Source organism: Sus scrofa, chromosome 8, assembly GCF_000003025.6.
Source record: "Sus scrofa isolate TJ Tabasco breed Duroc chromosome 8, Sscrofa11.1, whole genome shotgun sequence".
Classification (NCBI taxonomy): Eukaryota; Metazoa; Chordata; class Mammalia; order Artiodactyla; family Suidae; genus Sus; species Sus scrofa.
The window spans coordinates 99,230,621-99,254,031 of NC_010450.4; the positions used below are offsets into that span (position 1 = coordinate 99,230,621).

The 23,411-nt window shown below is 33.0% G+C and overlaps 1 protein-coding gene across 1 annotated transcript in view; it reads right to left on the reverse strand.

The window, feature by feature from the left end:
• The window catches only part of FAT4 (FAT atypical cadherin 4), a 170,165-nt gene that overhangs the window by 88,654 nt on the left and 58,100 nt on the right, over positions 1 to 23,411 (reverse strand). The window contains 1 exon segment of the mRNA XM_021101611.1: positions 5,044 to 5,175. Coding sequence (XP_020957270.1) covers positions 5,044 to 5,175 — 132 coding nt within the window.

A 23,411-nucleotide genomic window follows, 5' to 3' on the forward strand; every position in this document is an offset into this window, starting at 1 on the left:
GGAAGGTTTCAAGAAAGAGTAGATTTTAACAGCATGAAAAATAAAGAAATCAAGGAGAATTAAAATTAAAGCATGATAAGATATGCCAATTTTGCAGTATTTTAAATCTGTTATAGACATCTGTATATTGTTGAAATTATAAACTGTTTGATTTATATAAGTGAAATATTGAGCTAAATATTATACACCATACTGGTTGAGATCTGATGCTCTGGGGCCATATTTTGGGGCTTGAATCTCTGCTCCCCTAATTACTAATTGTGTTTCCTTGGGCCTCTTACCTAACCTCTGTGAGCCATGTTTTCTCATCTGGGCAATCCGGTTGATACTACCTGCCACATATGGCTATTCTGAGGATCGAAGGAGTTAATACATGTAAAGAACTAGATCAAGCCTTGATAAGCTGTAAGTTTATGACAGTGCTGGTTGTTATTTTTATTCTATTTTATTATTTTCTTATAAAAGAAATATAATGAGTAAAGTGTATTTGATGACTAAGACGTTTGCAAATAAATAATTTAATCAAAACATGATTAGAGTTACTATACATCCCAGGGAAAATATTTTCTGACTTCCTATTATACGTAATTATTAAGTCTTGACATTGAGGTATAAGTAGTGTTGGAATTGTTGACTTCAAAAATTGCTTTTTCATTTAAACATACATAAAACAAATATACTTTTTACCTTATTAAACTCTAGAAAAGTATTTATTAAAATATCCAGGCTAAGAATCCTTTGCAAGAAAGGTATTAGGAAAAATATAAATTTAGGATGTTTAGGACTATAAAGTTGGACATGCTGGGAAATTATAACATCCGAAGTTTCCATACATCTTTTTCATCATGGATTAAACATGTTTTATCTTAATGATCCAACACATAAGGGGATGATTTCTAACAGTCAAAGGCAAAAATACTCTTTCAAAATTTATGTTTAATGGTATTTGCTATATTTTTGTACTGCATTCCTTAAGCCAATATTAAAACTTAGTAACATGAATGCCTTAAAGCACATTTTAACTTAATAATGGAACAGCTGGGTTTAACAAACTATGCACATTTATCTGTATATTCAGGTGTACATGGAGAACCTAATGTATTTATTGAAATTGTATGGTTTAACAAAAACATTCAGTAAGAATATTAGACTTCTAATCTGACCACATTCTCTACTATTTGCTCTATTTCACAAGGAATTCCATTATTCTGGCAAGTAGTCTAGGGAAAAACAGCTACATTCAATTCTGACCTATTAAAATGGTATTTGGAAATTAGAAGAAAGCCAATAAACAAAAACATATTTCAAGCTCTTACACAAATGGTTCCAAATTTAGAAATGTCCTACCAAATGACTATAATAATTAATACTTCTAACTTAAGGATAATTCTTCTGAACAAAAGCAAAGGCATAACACTATGTTGATAAAACAGTCTTTTTCACTTTCAAAATCAGCTGATGTGGTACATTAGTAGTTCTATTGAATGTCTGAAACTTGTGGACAAGAGTAATGATTTAATTAGGTCTTCTGAAAAGTCTGTTTATTTAATATCCAAAATATGCAGTATCAGCAATGCTACAAGAAACAAAGATCATATTTCAACTGCAGCACAGTGGAAATAATACTATTTAAAAATATTCTACTCTCCTGAGGAACCACAGACAAAAGCACGTGGAAAGAATTCCCTAAGTAAATAGCTATAAATTGGAAATGCATTTTACAACCTTAAGTAATATTTTCAAAAGTAAGTATGGTACCATGGAACAAAGCTTGAGTATTCTGGCCCATTACAAGCATAATAATTCTGTTTATCAAAGGAAATAAGAGACTAACAAAGTCACATGCTTCTGAGAGATGTGTATCTTGATCCAACACATGTTTCAAATGATATTTAAATTACCCTCAACATGTACGTGCTGCTTTCTAAAACTGATCCCTTTACCCAGGCATTATTCTCCAATGCCCTACCAGAATTTTTCTAATATACTAATACTTTTATGTTCAATTTAGTAATTAAGGAACAGTATATAAAGAATACATGGACGTAATTTGTCAATGACCTACATAATCTTAGTGTTTTATAGAACTCTATTAATCTTGCAAAATCAATCCACTGGGTAGTTGTGTGACAAATTGATATTGGCCACAAAGTAAAAGAAATCCCTTGCATTTCATTTCGGTATTGATTCTTACTCAAAACTAGATGAAGAAAGAAAGAGCCATGAGTTGGTAAAATGAAAACATGTCAAACATGTATACAGATTTTCTAATTTAACAAAGAGGTGAGGAGCTAAGAACAGTGTAGAAAGCAAAGTCTATCTAAAAGCATTAATATTCATTTATTGTAAGTGACTCAAAAAAGGAAACAGCCAATAATTAGGAATGCCATAGGAAGTCTAGGTATCCATTCTGTTTGGCATACAGCCAAAGAAATGTTGGTTCCTCATGTCAGGGGTTCAAACAGTCTGTAGTCATTAAAATACTCCTCAAGTATTTAAGAGAATACATATTCAAGAAAAAAAACAACCTCATGAGCTTAATCTTTAAAAATAATAGTCCAAAAGCAGTTTTACAGAAAGGCCCTTCTTTCCTTGCAAGTCATTGAACTACTTCCTCCATTCCATCTTCTACAGCCTTTTCTCCTTCCACCTCCATTTTCCCCACCCCCACAAACAGGTACTGTTGCAAAAAACCCCACGGGTGATTTTTATACCTTTAGGCAAAGTCACGCTCTGCACAAACTCTCAACATCCCTGCCTCCCCTTGAATTGTGAGCAACCCTCCTTCCTTTCCGCTAATCTGTTCCTGCTTTACCGCTTTACCCATTTCTGCCCCTTTAACTCTTCACCCTCTCTCACTTCAAATGCACTTCTAGGTGATGAGTCCTAGATATCATCACCTTAAATCCAGTACTTTTAAAAAAAACACTAGAATGTCTAAATGATAACACCAGCATGGTTGCTTACTTTTTTAAAACTTAACAAATGAAGCTCAATATAAATAAAACAAAGTACACTAAAACTGTGTTAATGTAAATACCTAGAGGTAAGGATGTCTCCAGCCTTCTTTAAATCTCATCATAAATATAAACACCTTAAAAGATGGACTTAAAGACAATGCAAGTGTGTGCGGCACACACACACACACACACACACAGAAAGATAAGTCAAATAGAACAAGAAATAAATATGTGGGCAGCAATGCATTTGTATTAACCCTATTTTACATATGAAAAAATCGGAAGGAAAATAAATTTATAACAGTATTACATAATCGTATTAAAAGGGTTGAAAGTTGGCGTCTCTTTTAAATAATCAGTTCTTAAGAGAGTAGTGTATTCTATTACATTATATATATAATAATTAACATAAATATTGCTTCATGCTGTGAATAAATCACTTGAAATAAATGAAGTTTATTTGTTATGTTCCTACAGAAAGTATAGCTAACAAAACAGTTACTACAATTATAAAGACTTGATGATAGCATTTGCATGGGCTTATAGCAATTAGATGAGCTTCTTTTTTTTTCTATTTTGCTAAATAAAAGAGAATGAAATTTTATGAATTGAACACATTATCAATGATAAGCTATAAGAAAATGTAATGCTTACTAAATTAGAGCTGGTGATATTTCATATCTATCAATAATAATATAAATATTCTGGAAACAACTCTTTTGATGTTAGCTGGTGTTGGGAAGAAACTTCTCTATATAAGATTGAGTGGAAGGTACTAAATTTAAAACACCAAATCTTTTTCAACAGAAAAATACAGGGAGTTCCTGCTATGGTGCTGCAGTGGGTTAAGAATCTGAATGTATTGGCTCAGGTCACTGCAGAGATGTGGGTTTGATCCCTGGCCCCGAGCCTGGCTCAGTGGGTTAAAGGATCTAGCATTGCTGTAGCTGCAGTGTAGGTCACAGCTGTGGCTCAGATTCAGTCCCTGGCTGGGACCTTCCATATGCCATGGGTTCAGCCATAAAAAAGAAAAAAGGAAATTACAGTTTTCTAAATGTCTATGTTTTATTCTGTTTCCTTTTCCTTAGTTAGATTTTTGGCAAAATTTATAAATGACTAAGTCATTACATTTCTGTATTGGCTATTAAAATCAGTCTATTATTTAATTATTTACCATTTTAAAGTTAAAAAATTGGCCAAAAACCAAGCTTCCAGATACTTTTCAAGTTTGAAGGTAAGGAAATTATCTGATCTGTTTTAGGTTTAGCTTAAAGGGAAAGAGGATATTAGTATATGGGAATTTTATTCCTCTTTTCAAAATACCAGAATATTAATTAAACACTTTACCTAGCAAAAAGGACACATGATGCTATTTTTTTTCCATAGGAAAAATGTAAATTACAAATTATATAAGCTGCCATGCCATTTGGAGCATGATGATTGCATTAGCTAAGCTTAAAATATAAATATGGAAAATAGAAATCTAAATTGTGCCTCCCAATTTCACATTTACCACTAGGAGAGAAATTTCTGTTAATTAATGGAATTGAAAAATCATTAGCTTCCTTGAATAATTTCCTTAAAAATGCACAAGGTTATTACTGAATTATATATTTATATACTTGCATATATGTATGTATATGTACAAATTAAATAAAAAGTTGTAAGATAGTCTTAAATTTTTTAAATATTGAAATAATTTGCTTTTTTCAATTACAAATAAAACAAAAATAAATTCTTAATTATATCTGCTTTAAGATCGCAAATGGGAGTGATTCAAGCATTAAAATATAAGATATAGCTGTAGATATTTTTTATCATTTGAGAAATTCATTTGGCTAAGAAATCTAAAATGCAGATGGCAATTAACTGAATTGTGAATTGCTGATCAAAAGAAAATTACCACTGGACAGTCCCTATCTTAGCATTCTTAAATAACATTTCACAATTAATATTCTTTGGAAAAGAACACACAATGCTTAACCTTAGTTATTGGGTAATAAATGTTGCCAACATACAGTAGAAATTTGATAGATCTCTGGAACACTAGGTTACAAAAATTCAGAGCCAGGCTCTGAGCTACCTCATCAGCATCCATGGCCGTCAGCTGCATAATCTTAGAGCCATCACCAATGTTCTCCTCCACTGTAAGATCCAACATGTCCGTTGGGAACACTGGTGGATTGTCATTGATATCCTGAAGTGTTATTTCTACCTACAAGGAGAGAAAGAAACAATGCATGAATGTTGCCTATGGCTGCAAGATACACTTAACTAGTACACCAAGAGGCCCCTCAACTAGGCCTTCCAAAAGAGAAAATACCCCGGAGAAAGCTGTGAAATATTTATGGGAAAACATAACATCCAAATAAAGATCACTTGAGTTGTTGATAGGAACTGATTTTAAATGATCTCCTTGGAGTTTAAACTAGAATAGGTGCACAGATCAACTGTCATTTTAATCCCCAGATTTATGCACCAGTGAAGAACTGTCCAGACTTAGGACTGATATCCTACCACATGAAGGGTTGCCCGACACACGTGAGGTGGTACAAAATTTCTTTCTCAATATTTACATATTAGCAACTAATTTCCAGGGGAAATAAAGTTCACATTTTATTTAAGAAACATTCAGCATTTTCCCCTTTAAAGTCAACCCTCAACCCCTCAACCTTTGGGGAAAGAAAACTACACACATCTTCTTTTCTTTCTATTTCCACTCCTATCGACACTTCTTCATGTGACTAAAGCTAAACAACTATTCCTTTCAGATGTGGCATTTATACAGATTGCAAATATTAACTACTTTTTAAAAAGATCATTGTCAGAGTTATTTGTTTGTTTCCCAACCTAAAGAAATTGTTTAGAAAGAACAATTTGTGAAGTTTAAACAATAACTTCAAACCATGTGTTTTCTCTTTCGACCTAGGTGCTAAAAGCCAAATATCTGATAAGAAACGGGGAGACAGCTGCTAATAAAACTGAAAGTTTCCCCAGATGGGTCACAAAATTAAGTCATGGAGAAAAATCTATCCATCCATTTAGCTCAGATATAACTAGGACATTTTTCTCCTAGGATGAAATGTCATCTTTTATAGTTATACCATAAAAACTCCATCACATCCAAAAGTGATGAGGATAAATATTAGAAGAGAGCAAAAGAATTCTGGTTTCTATTTTTTTCTAGGAAAGGGGAGGGTGGAGTGGGATAGAGGGAGAAGTAGTAAATGGATTGTCATTATTTCTGGCAAAAAAAAAAGTGGGGATATAGGAGAGCTAGACAAATAAACAGATAAGCAATTGATAAAAACCCAGAAAACAATATACAAAATTAAGTGCTGAATAATTACTATAGTGCCACCATTTAATAGGACAGTTTTAATCATAGCAAATGGCTCAAATTAGTCTAGGGAAATGGTTAAGACAGCCTCAGTGGTTAGAAATCTGCCACTTTTTCAGCTAGCATCATTCTTTACACGACTTCCTTTAGAAATGATCTACAATAGCCACAACTGCAGCCTGTAAGGGAGCATTTTCAACTTCCATGCAAGGTTGAAAGTAGCATGAGTTTTCAAATTAGAAAGATAAGAGTTCAGATTCTGTCTCTGCAACTTATTAACTGGGGAAACTTGAGCACTTAATTTCTCTGAGCCTCAGGCTCCTTATCTTAAAATTGGGATAGTAACATGTATATTAGGGCATTTTATGAAAACAAAACCTTAATTATGCTGGCAAAATGCTTAGTACAGAGAGAAGGGTTCAGTAAAAGGTAGATGTTGGTTTTCGAGTTGTCAGGACAGAACTAGGTATCACTTGATGCCAGGAAAAGACTCTTAGAAAAGGGACTCAATAAATCAGAATTCTAGATTATAGACTGTAGATTCAACCAATGCAATTCACTGTTCATTTCTGATACATATTGGCTATGTACTAAACTTTCATGTAAAAAAAGTTTTGAAGTACATATACATAGATGTATTTCAAAAGGCTAAACCTGCAGATTTAAACATCATATGCATATATGAGGGTGTGTTTATATAAGTGTATATGAATACATGTGTGTGTGGAAGAGCACTGTGCTGAGGGTAAGGAGAATCCAGATTGGCAACAATTAACATGAAATCAAAGATATAGCAGGACACTGTACCACACATTAGAAACATGTTGGGTGTAACAGATTCTTCATTATAGATAATGAGTGCATGAATTGAGCAAGTCTCCTCTGTATTTTAATAGTTATAATTAATATGCCAGACACTATTTTAAGTTATATGTATGGGTCCATATATATACATACACATATGAAATCCTCAAAGAGCCCTATGAGGCAAGTACTATAATCTTCCCATTAGAGAAATGAGTTAACCAAGGTACAGAGGTTAAGCAATTACTCAATGCCACAGAGCTAGTAAGTCATTAAGTTTTCTTTACTACTATGCAAACCTCTCTCTCTAAACACACACCTCTCTCTCTGTAGGCGTGTATGTTCAATAAACATAGTGAATCATATTTGAAAAATAGGTCACAGCTATATAAATATATTTTTATAAATGTTCATATTACCCCTGTCTGGAATTTGGATCACTTACATATGAACTAGCTAGTCATATAATCTTGGGTTAGTCTATAAATCTTTCTCTGTCAGAATTTTTAAAAATGAATTAGGTGATCCCTAATAGAGATCTAGAAGTCTGTGATCACGGATGCTCTATGTGATTATGGCCAACTCCATCATTTCAGGTACAAAAAGGTGTTTCCTTTTTTTATTAGCAAGAATAAATTTAGTTACATATTAATAATTTAAAACTAAACACTCCTGAATATATTGATAGCCACCCAGACACAGATCCAGAACATCTCAACCTTGTATTCTGATATATGCGAAGGTTGCAGTTTTGATTATGGATAACATATGTCATCCATTTAATAAGCCAGGCTATTCTTTTTCCAAAATGAGTCAATAAGTTGAAACTTTGTATTCCATTTTTGGGGAAAATCTGGATATTTTCTCTGAATTGTCCAGCCTCTCGTCTCCACATCACAATATCTCAAGTATGCCTGAAAGCTTTAGGCATGGCTTCTCTAACTTCTTTCAAAAGCCTGGGGTATGAATTATCTGGGAGAGGAGATTTGAATTTATTTGCACAAGTAGGTATCATCCTTCAGTCCCCTGATTTGGTGTGCCATGTTTCTACCAAGAATTCCAAGACTGGAGACCCCTGTTTGCCTATGAGGTAGCACTGATTCCAAGATTTATTCATTTGACATTTTAGAATCTATCACATAAAAGCTATAGGTTTGTCATCAAAAATACAGAAGAAAATAAGATTGGCCACCATCTCTTGCAGGGAAAAGTGAAGTTAAATCATGGAATTATGTAAAAATAGAAACAAATTACCTCTGGGAAAACACACTGTTGACATCTCAATTCCAAGAAGTTAGTCTGCCACACCAAGGATAATTCTTAGAACTGCTATACATCTTTCCCTTGGCAGTGAACATCTCTCCTGATGATTCCAGATCCTAACACGTACTTGGCTCACTGTCTGGGATCTGCCACCAACCTAAGAGTCTTATTCCATTTCCACTCCCCATTTGGACTAAGATTTGATATGATTTGTTTTGAAATGTTATCATATAAAACACAAGAATCAAGCATTAAAAGATTAGAGAAGATATCTGGAAATAAGAATTGACATTATAACTTTAAAGACTCCTTTCTTTCCATACACATTAGATAACTTTAAATAATACAGAAAATAGCTATTAGTTGTTTAAAATTTCTAAGATTTAAAAATTGTCCAAAAATATAAATCTTAAACTAAAAAAAAAAAGTGTGTATGTTGAAAAACACATGTAATTCTTTTAAAAGACATACCAAAAACTATGGCATAGCTAAGCTTTTAATGCAGGTATTGCCCCTTTAGTGTTCTACATTTATCTTTACACTTGTTCAGACCTAAAATAAGCAAAATAATTGCATAACATATTATTTTGACGAAAAAAAATTACATTTTGAACTCAGAAGTTTCCCTTCACGAGTGGCTGTATTTTAAATGGAAACGAAACAAATAAAAATTGCCAGTAGCTCCATAATTTAAGTCCCTGGGACATTTTCAAGGTATCAATTCTGTAAGTTTGTGAAAACTGACCCTTGAAGATGAAAGAAATGTTACACTATGAAGATAAGGTACTTGCATATTTTATGCCTGCCTATCAAATGTTGACCTTTGTGCTTAGTTATTTGGCCCTTAAGGAATATATGTGGTTTCAACGGCTACAATTACGAGGGCAGTTGGTGGCTTTATTGTTGATTTATTTATACATAAACATCAGCTTCGGCTAATGACTGAGCAACAGGTATTGTCTATGGCCATCACCCCCTTTACCATTTAGGAACCTTCAGAATAATGACTTTCTTGGCTGAGACACCTGATTCCTAGGCAGTGAAACCCTGATAAATCAAATGACAAAAATATGACTGAGAGTAAGGGAGGTAACAATCAACTGACCAAAAAAAATGACCTGCCTTTTGGTAGTCTTGCAAAGGTAAAAGTTAAATTTAAAATATGGCTTTAAATATTGTCACCGAACTTTTTTATGCTGAAGGAATAGAGTCCTTGATATACCACTTGCTCAATAGCCAAATAGATATTTAAAAACCAAAAATCTTACTATGCAAATAGCCACTATGAAATGAATGCATTGCTTTCTTCTTTAAAAAAAATGTTTTTTCTGTAATATACAGTTTTTATTCTGCACTGCATCATGAATGATGTTATTATATCTTGGGGATTTATTCTTAATTCTTTAAGTGAATAACTCAGAATATAGCCACATAATGAACAAGCAATTGCTAATTAGCAATAGCAATTATCAAATCAATACTATTTGCGTAAATATAACTATAAAAATGTTATTTCAGGAGTTCCCGCTGTGGTCAGTGGGTTAAGAATCCAGCATTGTCACTGAGGTGGTGTTGTTTCGATCCCCAGCCCAGTGCAGTGGGTTAAGGATTCAGCATTGCTGTGGTTGTGGCTGAGGTCATAGCTGAAGCTGGGATTTGGTCCCTGGCCTGGGAACTCCATATGCCATGGGTGCAGCCAAAAAAGAAAAAAACAAAACTAAACTAAAAAAACCATGGTATTTCAATGATTTAAGATGATATTATGAAAGTAATACACTATTGTCAAGACTAAGGAATTGACTAAAATAGCAAGGTCCATTATGAACTCAATCCCCTGTTAATAAACTGATAATTGCATTGAGGTCACTGTCTCAACCACAATTAAAAACATATTCGTAAATTCAAAACCTCTCTGCAAGCTAAATAAAGTGGTTTTTAGTGAATCAGGATGAAAAATGCTCTAAAACATTTTTAATTCAAAATCTTCCTGCATAAAATGTTCTTAATAGATAAGGATGAAAATCAATCTTTTTTTTTTCCTTTCAAAGAATTTGTAATACAACAAAAGTTTAGCAATCCATTCATTTGCAGTAGAAATATTAAAATTCTTAGAAGGAATCTTAGATATGACCAATCCATCTCCTAATCAAAAGCAAGACAGTGAAATGTCAAGTGATTCATCTATGAAAAACAACTTTCAGCTTCCTAACTGTAGTCCACTGAGTTTTACAGAGACCTTTGGAGAGAACAATGCTGGGTAGCAAGAGACATGATATACCTTAGACACTGCCCCTAGTTTTGCATGAAGACAATAATCTTTCAATGCAAAATACACATGTGATGTGAAGAGAAAATAATTTTTGAAGAAATTAATATTTTATTATATACTCTATAAATACGATTTTATCCACATTCTCGCTCATTTATAAGTTTCTTTGCACTCACATTAAGGGAAAATAATCTGTGAAGTTTTGCCTTATCAATGCCACTGGAAGACTATGAAATTCAGCAGAAAGACTGTGCTTATCTATTGCAAGTAAAGAAATTAGAACCCTCCTGCACTGTTGGTGGGAATGTAAACTGGTACAGCCACTATGGAGAACAGTTTGGAGATACCTTAGAAATCTATACATAGAACTTCCATATGACCCCGCAATCCCACTCTTGGGCATCTATCCGGACAAAACTCTACTTAAAAGAGACACGTGCACCCGCATGTTCATTGCAGCACTATTCACAAAAGCCAAGACATGGAAACAATCCAAATGTCCATCGACAGAGGATTGGATTAGGAAGATGTGGTATATATACACAATGGAATACTACTCAGCCATAAAAAAGAATGACATAATGCCATTTGCAGCAACATGGATGGAACTAGAGACTCTCATACTGAGTGAAATGAGCCAGAAAGACAAAGACAAATACCATATGATATCACTTAAAACTGGAATCTAATATCCAGCACAAATGAACATCTCCTCAGAAAAGAAAATCATGGACTTGGAGAATAGACTTGTGGCTGCCTGATGGGAGGGGGAGGGAGTGGGAGGGATCGGGAGCTTGGGCTTATCACACACAACTTAGAATAGATTTACAAGGAGATCCTGCTGAATAGCATTGAGAACTATGTCTAGATAGTCATGTTGCAACAGAACAAAGGGTTGGGGAAAAAATGTAATCGTAATGTATACATGTAAGGATAACCTGACCCCCTTGCTGTACAGTAGGAAAATAAAAAAAAAAAAAAAAAAGAAATTACACCTAAATTCTCTGTAGATATCAGTAAAGTTGTCACTTTTAAAATGTCTACAAAGAAGCTATTTCTTTTCCTTAGAAATGCAATAATATTCATTTTCAGGAATGACTAAAGTCTAAATGGTTGGTTGGCTAGACAGAAATTACATTAACAATAAAACAGTGAAAGAAGATGTATCACAGCAAATAATGCTTGATTAGTTGCTGTTTTTAGTGGAAACATAATTATTTACATTATTGTCTATTTATTTTTATGAAACATACTCCAAAATTAAATTTCTCAAGGATTACTATTACCATCTAAATTGTGACAGAGCATTGCACCAAAAAATAATGTTCAGAATTGTATATATTACCTCCAAATATATTAGAATAATGCCACCAGATTGTGGGTTAAACATCTTTTAATTAGTAGTTCTGCCAAAAATATTTATTTCAATAGAAGTATTTTTTTTGCTCTGATTTCTTTAATACATTTATATAACACAGAAATGGGTCACTGTGAATCTTAGGTTAAGAAAGATCATTTGTACTGCACAGATTTGTGACTTCTAGAACTTTGAGGAAAAAACTGTTGCTCCTTTTTGCATTCTCACAATTTACCCATCTCTAGCTAACTTTCTCTCTAGAGATATTTCTGTTTTAAAAGCCAACTCCAGTTATTTTTTATATTTTTATTAAGTCACATGTTCAGCAAATTTAATAAATTAGATATGTTACCAGTTGATAAGGAATGTCCTCATCAAAGTTGTCCTATATCACAAGGATATTAAGAACCAATTCAATCCCATTGAGTTCATGCCATCATACACAATTTTTATGATATGAAATCATATTTGATGATAATTCAATAATTTTATACTCTGATGATTTAAAAGAGTTTCAGGAAAAACATCTTATGTATATGTTATTTAGGGAATCTCCCACTTGAGAGATTGGAATAAAAGCTCCTAAGAATGCCCATCACTGCTTCAGATGCAGCTACGTCTGCACGAAACACCAGAAAAGTCATGAATAAACCTGAAAAAAAAAATAACTGAAGTCATTCGAATGTGCAGTACCCTTAATAGGTCATTATGATATTGTTCCAATAACACTTTGCTAGTTTGTATTGTGTAGGCACTACTGAATTCAGAGAGGAAAAAGTTTAATCTTACACTCAAAGTAATTTTTATTTCATCAGTGTGAAGTAAAATGCTTAAAGCTACCATTTAATTTTTTGTATGGAGGTTCAAGTGAGGCGTTGAAGTTGAAAGTAAATTAATGAAATTGAAATCCACACCAGGATCAGTTCAAGCATCATGCCTGACCTGTCACTTCCTTTGGCCCTGAAAAGGAAAACCCCACCTTTCCTGCCTGAGAGGAGGCTGTGTGTTAAGTATGAGTTTGCCTGAAAGGCTGTGAGAGGCTCTGTGCTGGGGAACAAATGCATCAGGATCAGGGTGGTATGTGCAAAGGAACATTCCACGACTTGACGTTAAACTTAGGGAATCAAGACAAACATTTATTAAACAAAGACGTCAGGATGGAAATATCAAAACCATGGCTCAAGTAAATAATTAAATTTATATTCAGAATGTTTGGGAACAGTGTCTCATTCATGCTCTCTTTCAAATGAAGCCCAAATACTATGTGATTCACTCAATTCAACGGGATTGACACATTTTGCCTGTTTATACTGGCTTCCAAATAACAAAGAAGCTTTACTTCGTAAATTTATGTCAAAGCCTATATGTACAGAGATTACACAGCAGAAGGTCTAATTACATTTCAGTTCAAAGTTTGACATTCTACATTAGTTTTTTGGTAGAAAAACTAACCACATAATTTAATTTGGTAGGGCATACATCTCACCCCCTTTTAAAATTTCAAGTATGAGGTTAAATGCAGTCATTAGGAACAAGAAAATTCAACATCTACTTGTATTATCATTTATGGGTTTAAACTCTAAGTACTTCCATCTCTCAACAACAAAAATAAAGAGCAGTACTGCCATGAAAGGATGGTGCCAGGGTTTGCATATTTCCTTTAATTTTGTTCTTCATTTCTTTCCCTATTTTGGGTGACCACTGGGAATTCTGCTGCCATGAATCTGGGTGAAATGTTTCACTACATCCAGAACACTTCATCATGTTGCAGAGCCAAAATCTATTATGGTTTGCAAGTGACTCATGTTTTAGTTATGAGAGAGCCCTAGCAAAGAACAGTTTATATCTAAAAGTCCTAAATGTCAGGAATGTAATGTTTGGACTGCATAGGTATGCAAGGTCCAGTCGTACTCTGTGAACAATGCTTTGAGGTATTTATTTATTTATGAGGTATAACCAACCTCATTCAAAAGAGTCTGTGGTAGCTGTAATAATAGTGTACTGTCTCATCTTGATAGCATTTCTGAACTTTTGAAACTGAAAGTAAATGACAGAGAGAAGACCTATGATTCCATGCTTTGAAAGACTGGTAGGGGTTAGATGTGAACTATTAGGGAAAATCAATGGAGCCACCACTGCACATATACAGAAACCAGAAGGTCTTGAGAACACAGGTCTGCTACAGGTCCCAGCTCTACTGAAGTTTCATGGATCATCAGAAAGTAAATCTGTGCAGTTAGGTGTAGTTTTTTTTAGAATGACAAGAAAAAAAATGAGAAAAATAAAATCATTGCATTTTGCCAGAAGCTGTGGGCTAAATGTTGTCTTGTATATTCTAACTACTAATTTACTATTTTTTTTAAAAAAGAAAACACTTTAGTAAAAGAAACATGATATAATGATAATATTTGAGGAAACAACATTTAGTAAAAGAAACATGATATAATGATAATATTTGAGGAAAAATGTGGGAATTAGAAAACTTCTCTTTTTGGAATTTTAGGCCAGCAAATACTTTGTCATTTCAAACTTTATATCTGAAATTTAAATTAAGTTTTTTGTATATTCAGATATCTGTGCACTTATTTCACATGAGTTTGTACATTTTCTATTCCAAGTGTTCTGGAATAAGAGAAGAGAGGGAAGCATATACATTTTAGATTCTTTTTGGCTTAATTTTTAAAAGCAAAGTAAAAATGACTAAAATGAGTTTTAAAACAGAACATATTTTACATATAAGCTACATGTATGTAACTGTGACCAATTATATTTCTCAAACAAAAGCAATTACATTAATCTCTCCCCACTAAAACTCTTCTAGCAGTCAGCAGCATATGTTCCTGGGGTTTTGATACATTTCTTACTAGCAAAGAAATATGTATGAGTAACAGACAGGCTTGGATAGTAGCCAGAAATGACAAGAATTGCTAGAAGTGTGGACAAGATATAGTTAACTCTATTCCCGAAATAAAATGCTTTCCATAACTCACTAAATGTGTGGTGACATAATAAAAAGCTAGTTTTGTTGTGCTTTCAATATTGTTCAAATTAGAACCAAATAAGGATTTCTGCTAAGGCAAAGGCAATCATGTGTAACCACTTCAACTTTTCCTGAAATCAATACTGCATAATTTCTGCATTTTAACAAGATTCTTAAGGATGCCTAAAAGTAAATGCAGAATAAAAGATCAAGTTAAAATATGTGCGGTTGCATAAGAAACTTATGGAAATTTTTATACTATTCTTCAAAACAAACACCCTGCAAAAGCATCCTGTAGTATACTTTTCAAAAGTTGTTAATATGAGCATGGTAAACACATTATCAAGAGGAAAATGCAGTATAAGAAAAGCAAATAAAAATATTCCACAAAATGTTTCTTCACCCTTTTTTAGCCTGATGCTGAATTTTTTAAAATAGAAAAGGCTTCTATTAAGACTGCTGAAAAATAGAAAAGTAATTTGATTTATTAAAGATATAAGCTACTATAGGTTGAATTATTGATCCCATTTCTTTACCCCTCCCTAAAAGTCCCACCCACCTTTAGGTGGAGTTTCTCTTTCTGCCTCTTGACTTTGGGCTCATCCATGATAATTGTTTTAGTCAATGGGATATTTATAAATATGATACAAGTAGAAATTTGAAATGTATTTATTCTCTTGTACCCATGCTAGAGAACTATGTCCCTGCTATTTCACTAGTACTAGAAGGGGGACAACAGATATTGAGTAGAGGTGTCCCAGCCAACTGAGAGACTTATAGCCTAGTAGGACCTTCTGGTTAAGCCCAGCCTTTATCAACCCAGCTGCCTACCCATAGATGGGGGAGAATAACTGTGTATTGCTATGGGCCTCTGAGACTATGTGGCTTTTTATTATGCAACATTACTATGTTGCCAACTTATAATGAAAGATATGGAATCCCAAACAATGTATTCATTTATTGAGTATGTAACTTAATGTTTATGATTTTAAATAATGGATTACTGTTTTGTTTAAAATAAGGGACAAAAAGAAGGGGACAAAGTTAGTATATACTGATGACTGTGGTATACCTTGTACTATGAGGTAATTTTTAGTGCTATGAACTTAGTAATAAATCTTCCTACCCTGTATAACTTCCCATTCTTACTTAACATGCCATGCCCCTTTAGAAGAGCAACACCAAACAAGACATGATCTTCAAGCTCCCCCATCCCTTCCACAATCCAAGATTAGAGGACGAGGGTGGGAATACTTGACCCCAGGGGAACAAATCATGGCTAGGTTGAGTCAATGCAATTGTCTTTCTGGGAGTAGAAAATTATGAAAAATATATAGGAAACACTCCAAGAAAACAATAATGGCACAACTACAACAAGAGAATGCAGTTTCTATGAATATCTGGCTCCAGCTTTAGCGGTTCTCTAGTACCCACATGAGGCATAACTAGACTTTTCTTATGGAACTGCCACAACACCAAAATAATCCCTCTGCCCCATTTCACCTTTGCACACTAGTTTTCACCTTGAAGGAAATTTCTATTACTCAATACAAAAGATACAATGTTTTGTCTTACAGCTATTCTACTCTATTTCAGTTGGTTATTAGTTTATATTACTTATATTTTTTATACATTTTAAACAACTATTTTACACTGTAAAATTAAAGTCCCATTTACAGTTTCCCAGGTTTCTCTTTTTAACTTTAAAACTATAAAAATGTTTATTTATATAAAACAGCATTAGCTCATCAATAATCAGGAATATAGCTTTTATCTAATCTAAAATGTAATCTCTATCTTCTGAAAATTTTGAACTTACCATCAAAGTAAATCTTTTTGCAATACATTGTGCTTTAATTATAGTTATAAAGCCCACCTCAATGAATTTAGAAAGACTGTTTCTCTTCTAAGCTTCACAGGAACATTTAGTTTCTGGCATAGTGTCTAGCATACAGTAGGCATTTAACGTATGTTTACTCAATGATTTAAAAGTCAGTATGCTTATGGTAGTAACACATTTTGTTGTTAGATACATAAAAATGAAAATAATGGTATTTCTCTGCAAAATTAAGAGCAGAGGACATCAGCTGGGAGGAACCCTCAAATGTTACAATTGCACTGAGTAGTGAAAGTTCTAAGAATGATCACCTGATGTATATCAAAGTAAAAACCATTAATAGGAAAAAATATTTTTAAATGCCAAAAATAAATAAATAAACGGAGAAATACAGTTTCTTTAAAAAAATGTTGGCGTATGGAAGGCTATCTTTCATTTCTCATTGTCGAAGCCAAAGTACCAAGGTTTTTTAGTATAATAACAGTATCATAAGAAGATTAATGCATTTGAAAAAAGTATTTCACTTTAAAAAAAATCACTGCACTGCTACAGAAGTGTATTCTCCCAATAGAGATAAAAAATTGTGCAAAATACAATAAAATGTCTGTATACTTTGTAAGATGAAATTAGACTCAAGAATAATAAAAAAGATAAGCTAGTTATAATTACTTTCTGACTACAAGTAATCACCTCCATGAAATAACATGGTTTGATTATTCTGCCCAAATATACTTTCACTCTTTCTTACTTGAAACTCTATAAGCATGAGTCGGATGACATCAATAGATGCTTTGATTTTACTTTTCAAACCGAGGCACATTCTCTTCACTAAAACCCAAGCAAAAGAAAAATATTTCATGTAATCTATTACTAATTAGTTTTTCTGCACTCATATTTAAGAAATTGTTGAGGTTTTTTTTAAACCCATGGCAAGTCTGTAAAACTTAAACCATATCAGAGCCGGGGACTCATGGAAACCTGGTAGTACAGAATTGCAAGCACTTCAAATCTGTCAAAATTAATAAGGAAAACAAAAGAAACATTATAGTTCTCCTGTCTAGACTAATAGAATTCTCACAGTCTCTGTATGTTAATAAATGTTACAGGAAATTTATCACTTTCCTCTAGTGGTTGTATTTATATGTTAGAGTCTGTGATTGTTTTTTTTTTTCAGTAAATCAGAGAATAGCTTTTAATAAGAGGATCAACTACAGTTTTGATAGTCTTTATTAACTTTTTACTAATACTAAAGTGTGACTAAGCATGGTCAACAAGTTTTTATTAACAAAAATTTTTAATATTCTATGTATTTCATATATACATGAAAATTATTGTGCAAATTTTCATGTAAGTGCTTCTTTACCAAAAACATTTGTACATTGTACTGTATGTCCTTCTTTTTAAAGTCTTTTCTAAAGAAACTTCAATATAGACTCTTGATTGTGACAAAAATGACCTTTGCAAGTTAATATTGTTATTTGATTGTATTAATAGTATTTACCACAGCCAAGTTTACCTCTTTCAATTTACGTCTTTTTAGTGCATAACCACCTGCCCCCACCTAATTTCCCTAAGAATAAACTCCATAAAAGCATAGGAAATACAAGGTAGAAACTTTGTTCTTTAAATATAATAAATGTGAAGTAAATTTAAAATTTGGTGAAGAGAAAGATTAAAAACATATAATTTATCAATGTGTTTGTTTTAGAGCTCTAAAATCTATTAATTCAAAATACAAAGCCAGTTTAACATGATAATATTTTTAATTTTCTTTGACAACATATTTTTAATCATGTCAAGAAAATAAAATTTGATCTCATTTTTTTAAAGAAAGTATAATCCTGTCAAAACTAAAGCATGACAAGCTTTATTCCTCCAAATAAATGCAAACTCAAAGAAACTGGCCTGAACCTATAACCATTTTCCACACTTCATTTAATCAAGAATTTTCTGTTGATCCTTGTGTAGATACATTTCTTAGTCCAAATCACATTTTTTTTTTTTTGTATAGCATGAACTTTCAATACAACCAATGAAACTTCCAGGCAAGCAATTTTCATAAACATTTGATAATAGAGGACATAGTCTCCAGTTCCCGGTTACTACATCCCCAATGAAACTACCCTTCAGAAAAACTTAATCTTCTCAGTTCATTTTACCTCCTACATTTAAATATTTCATGGTAGCAACTGAGAAAGTAATCTAAGTTATATTATAATGGTGAAAACTGAGCATGAAAGTTTTATTTTTATTCATTATGTTTTGAATTCTGTTCAATTTAAAGGATGTACTCATAGCTTTTTGAAAAATAACACTGCACTTTTTGGTGAGCAGGCATGACAATAGCTATTTAGTCACATGAAAAAATAAATTTACAAAACCAAAGAGTGGAAGATATATACAAAACTCCTGGAGCCAAGAATCTGTAATACAAATATTACCTCCTTAAAAGGAAATACTTAAAAATCAGTAATTATCTATTTGGGGACCTAATTTAACATTGTCTCTAATTTTCAAATTAGTTTTTTGACTTATCTGTGATGAGGAAGAAAAGTTTCTGACCTTATACCCATCTCAGGAAATAATATTAAACTAAAGCTTATTTTCATACGAAAAATGACTGATGCATCATACATTATTACCTTTCTGAGCAACAACTATACTTCTGTAGGTGTATTTTATTGATTTATCCAGTGAATATTTATTTAGGGCCTATGACATGCTGTTTTATGGGGTAGATGTGTAACTGATCAAAACCATCTTTTTTTTTTTTTTTTTTTTTTTTTTTTTTGCTGTTATTGTTGTTGCTATTTCTTGGGCCGCTCCCGCGGCATATGGAGGTTCCCACGCTAGGGGTTGAATCGGAGCTGTAGCCACTGGCCTACGCCAGAGCCACAGCAACGCGGGATCCGAGCCACGTCTGCGACCTACACCACAGCTCATGGCAACGCCGGATCCTTAACCCACTGAGCAAGGCCAGGGACCGAACCCGCAACCTCATGGTTCCTAGTCAGATTCGTTAACCACTGCGCCACGACAGGAACTCCCAAAACCATCTTTTCTAACCTTATACACCTGATGACATTCTCAAAGTTATCCTATATTTTGTCTCTGACATTTTGCTGCAGTTTAGGTTTTGAAAGACTATATTCCTAAGTTCATAGTATTTATGTCCAATTCACTATAATATACGCAACCAGTAATGCATCTGTAACTATGGTGCAGAGTAAGTATTTTTTTTAACATGGAAAAAGCTATATTTCTATCTATGAATTTTTTTAAATATAAGTGTTTTGAGTAGAGGAGCACCCATGTCTTATCCTGTAGGTTTCAATAGGCTGTTACAACCTTGTATGCCTGTAATATTCTGTCAGGTTTTCTGCTTAAGCAAACTGGTTATGAAAGAAACCAACAACACAGAATTTATACTCAATAGCCTACTACAGAGAAGAGTTGTGGGAATAAATGAACGAGGATTTCTCTACTTTAATGAATATTTTTAAAACATCTAACGTGTTTATATTTGCTGAACTAATATCAAAATCAACTAAAATGTCCTAATTGTGCTTTGGTTCATGAGGCTTTGCTGACATTTTTTAATCTATTTATTCACATTTAGAGTAGATTTTAATTTTTAGAAGTTCAGTACTCTGGAAAAACAAACATTAGCTATAAAAACCTAAAATTTAAAAGTTTAATTTGATTAACAACTTGTCTTTTAAAAAGTGCATGATCACTCAGAACACATGTTAGAAAAGAATAAACAACCACTCCAGCAGGGGTTAGTTAATAGTCATAAAATATTAAAGAGTTCCTAGTGGTTTAGATTTAAGCAAATCTTATCAAAACCAAAATTAGCTTGTTTGGGGTCTAGTTTCAGAAATAATATTAATTGTAAGGCAAGAAATAATATTAATTAAAGGATGAAAAGCATAATCTGGAGTGGAAACAGTGCATGTTTAAATATGTAAACAAAGAAACTTTGTTAAAAAAAAACTATAAATGTATTCCTTATACAAATGAGAAGCCAATAAAAATTTTAAATTAAATGTGAGTTTCAATAAAATTAAAATTAATAGCAATAATTGTATAAGACAGATGTTTTGCTGAAAATAAGATCTCTATTAGCAGAGTGAGATTTGGCAAAGGTACCTCTACATTACCTGGGTTTTAATCTTGATGCTATTATCCAGGCACCTGCCACCTTTTCTAAGCCTCAGCTTCTTCATAAATAAATGAAGATTCCAAATGCAACAAGAATGAAGTTTTACATGATGTCAAACAAATATATAATCAGCATATAGTGATGATGACTATAAATCTAAGTAATTACTTATTAATTACTCATTACTTATTAAAACAAAAAGCTAACAAAAATTACACACTAAAATATTTTGTTAATAAAATCTTATAAATCATTTAAAAATACTAATTAAGTAGTTCCTTAAAAAGCTTTTACAGATGGCATCAAAAGTCAGGAAAATCTTTTGAGTCAAGTTACAAAGACATCTACTGGATAATGAAAACTACTGAACCCAGAGCAGAGATACAAAAAAAGCCTACCTACTTTCAGCATAGTGGTTTCTAATGAGGTGTACAAATTAGAATCACCAGACAGAATTTTTATAATACACACTTCCAGGCCCAAACCCCAGGGAACCCACTCATTAGGGCACCAAGAAGGTTGCCAAGCCTGAGTAAGTATAAAGAAAAATCATTCAGTCAAATGAAGGGAACACTCAGGCACATGCTCATTGGAGTTATGGTTGAAAAAAGATAGGTTATAAAACCTTCATTTCGGGGGATTTTTTTTATAGTAATAATTGCCTCAACCAAATATATACATGAGAAATAATTTATATGCTTTTCCAAATGTGTTTTGCTATTAAATTTTGAGATAAAGGGGAGTTCCAGTGAAAACATTCTTGTTATAATTTTCAATTTTTTTTTCTATTCTTTTTTTTTTTCTGTGCCTATGTCAGGCAGAAGTTCTGGGCGGGGATCAGACCTGCAACATGGTAAAGACAATGCCAGATCCTTAACTACTAGGCCTCCAGGGAACTCCTATACTTTTAATTTAGAATAAAAAAATAAATAAAACTAAAATAAGGATCAAACTTTCCTTTGCTGATTTTATGAGTTACCAAATCACTAAGGCACAAAGGATAATTTCAAACTTTGCCACCAAGTGTTATGATTTTGCCTTTTCTTGAGTGATACAATTCTTTTAAAAACACTACAGAGTGTTAATTCATTTTGCACTAAAGATGATAAGATGTGTCTATGAATTTAATAACATAAAGTTCTTCCAAATATATGAGACAAATATCATACCTGAGAATTTTTGGATGACAACAAGCCTACATTGTTTCTCTAAGAGCTAATTTTACAAACGAATGTGTTATTTTTTTTGTAGTTTTATTTTTTTTTTAATATTTTAAGAACTCATTTATTTTTTTATTTCCCCAACACATTATTTTTTTGTGCTGTACAGCATGGTAACCCAGTTACACTACATGTATACATTCTTTTTTCTCACATTATCGTAAGTGACTAGACATAGTTCCCAGTGCTACACAGCAGGATCTCATTGCTAATCCATTCCAAAGGCAAAAGTCTGCATCTATTAACCCCAAGCTCCCAATCCATCCTATTCCCTCTCCCTCCCCCTTGGCAACCACAGGTCTATTTTCCAAGTCCATGATTTTCTTTTCTGTGGAAAGGTTCTTTTGTGCTGTATATTAGATTCCAAATATAAGTGATATCATATGGTCTTTATCTCTCTCTTTCTGACTTACTTTGCTCAGTATGAGAGTCTATAGTTCCATCCATGTTGCTAAAAATACCTCAAGACAAATGATAATGAAGACACAACCACTCAAAATCTATGGGATGCCGCAAAAGCAGTGCTCAGAGGGAAGTTCATAGCAATACAGGCCTTTCTCAAAAAAGAAGAAAAATCTCAAATCGACCACTTAACCCACCACCTAAATGAATTAGAAAAAGAACAAATTTGACAACCTAGAAGATATGGACAGCTTTCTAGAGACTTACAGCCTGCCAAAACTGAATCAAGAAGAAACAGATCAACTAAACAGACCGATCACTAGAAATGAAATTGAATATGTCATAAAAACACTCCCTACAAATAAAAGTCCAGGACCAGATGGCTTCACAGATGAATTCTACCAAATATACAAAGAGGAACTTATACCCATCCTCCTTAAACTTTTTCAAAAGGTTGAAGAAGAAGGAACACTCCCAAAGACAATCGATGAAGCCACCGTCACCCTAATTCCAAAATGAGACAAAGATACCACCAAAAAACAAAACTATAGGCCAATATCTTTGATGAACATAGATGCAAAAATTCTGAACAAAATTTTAGCCAACATATGAAAAAGATCAGACAACATGACCAGGTGAGATTCATCCCAGGTTCACAAGGATGGTTCAACATACGCAAATCAATAAACATCATATAGCACATTCACAAAAGAAAAGTCAAAAACCACATGATCATCTCAATAGATGCAGAGAAAGCATTTGACAATGTCCGACACCCATTCATGATCAAAACTCTTACCAAAGTGGGTATAGA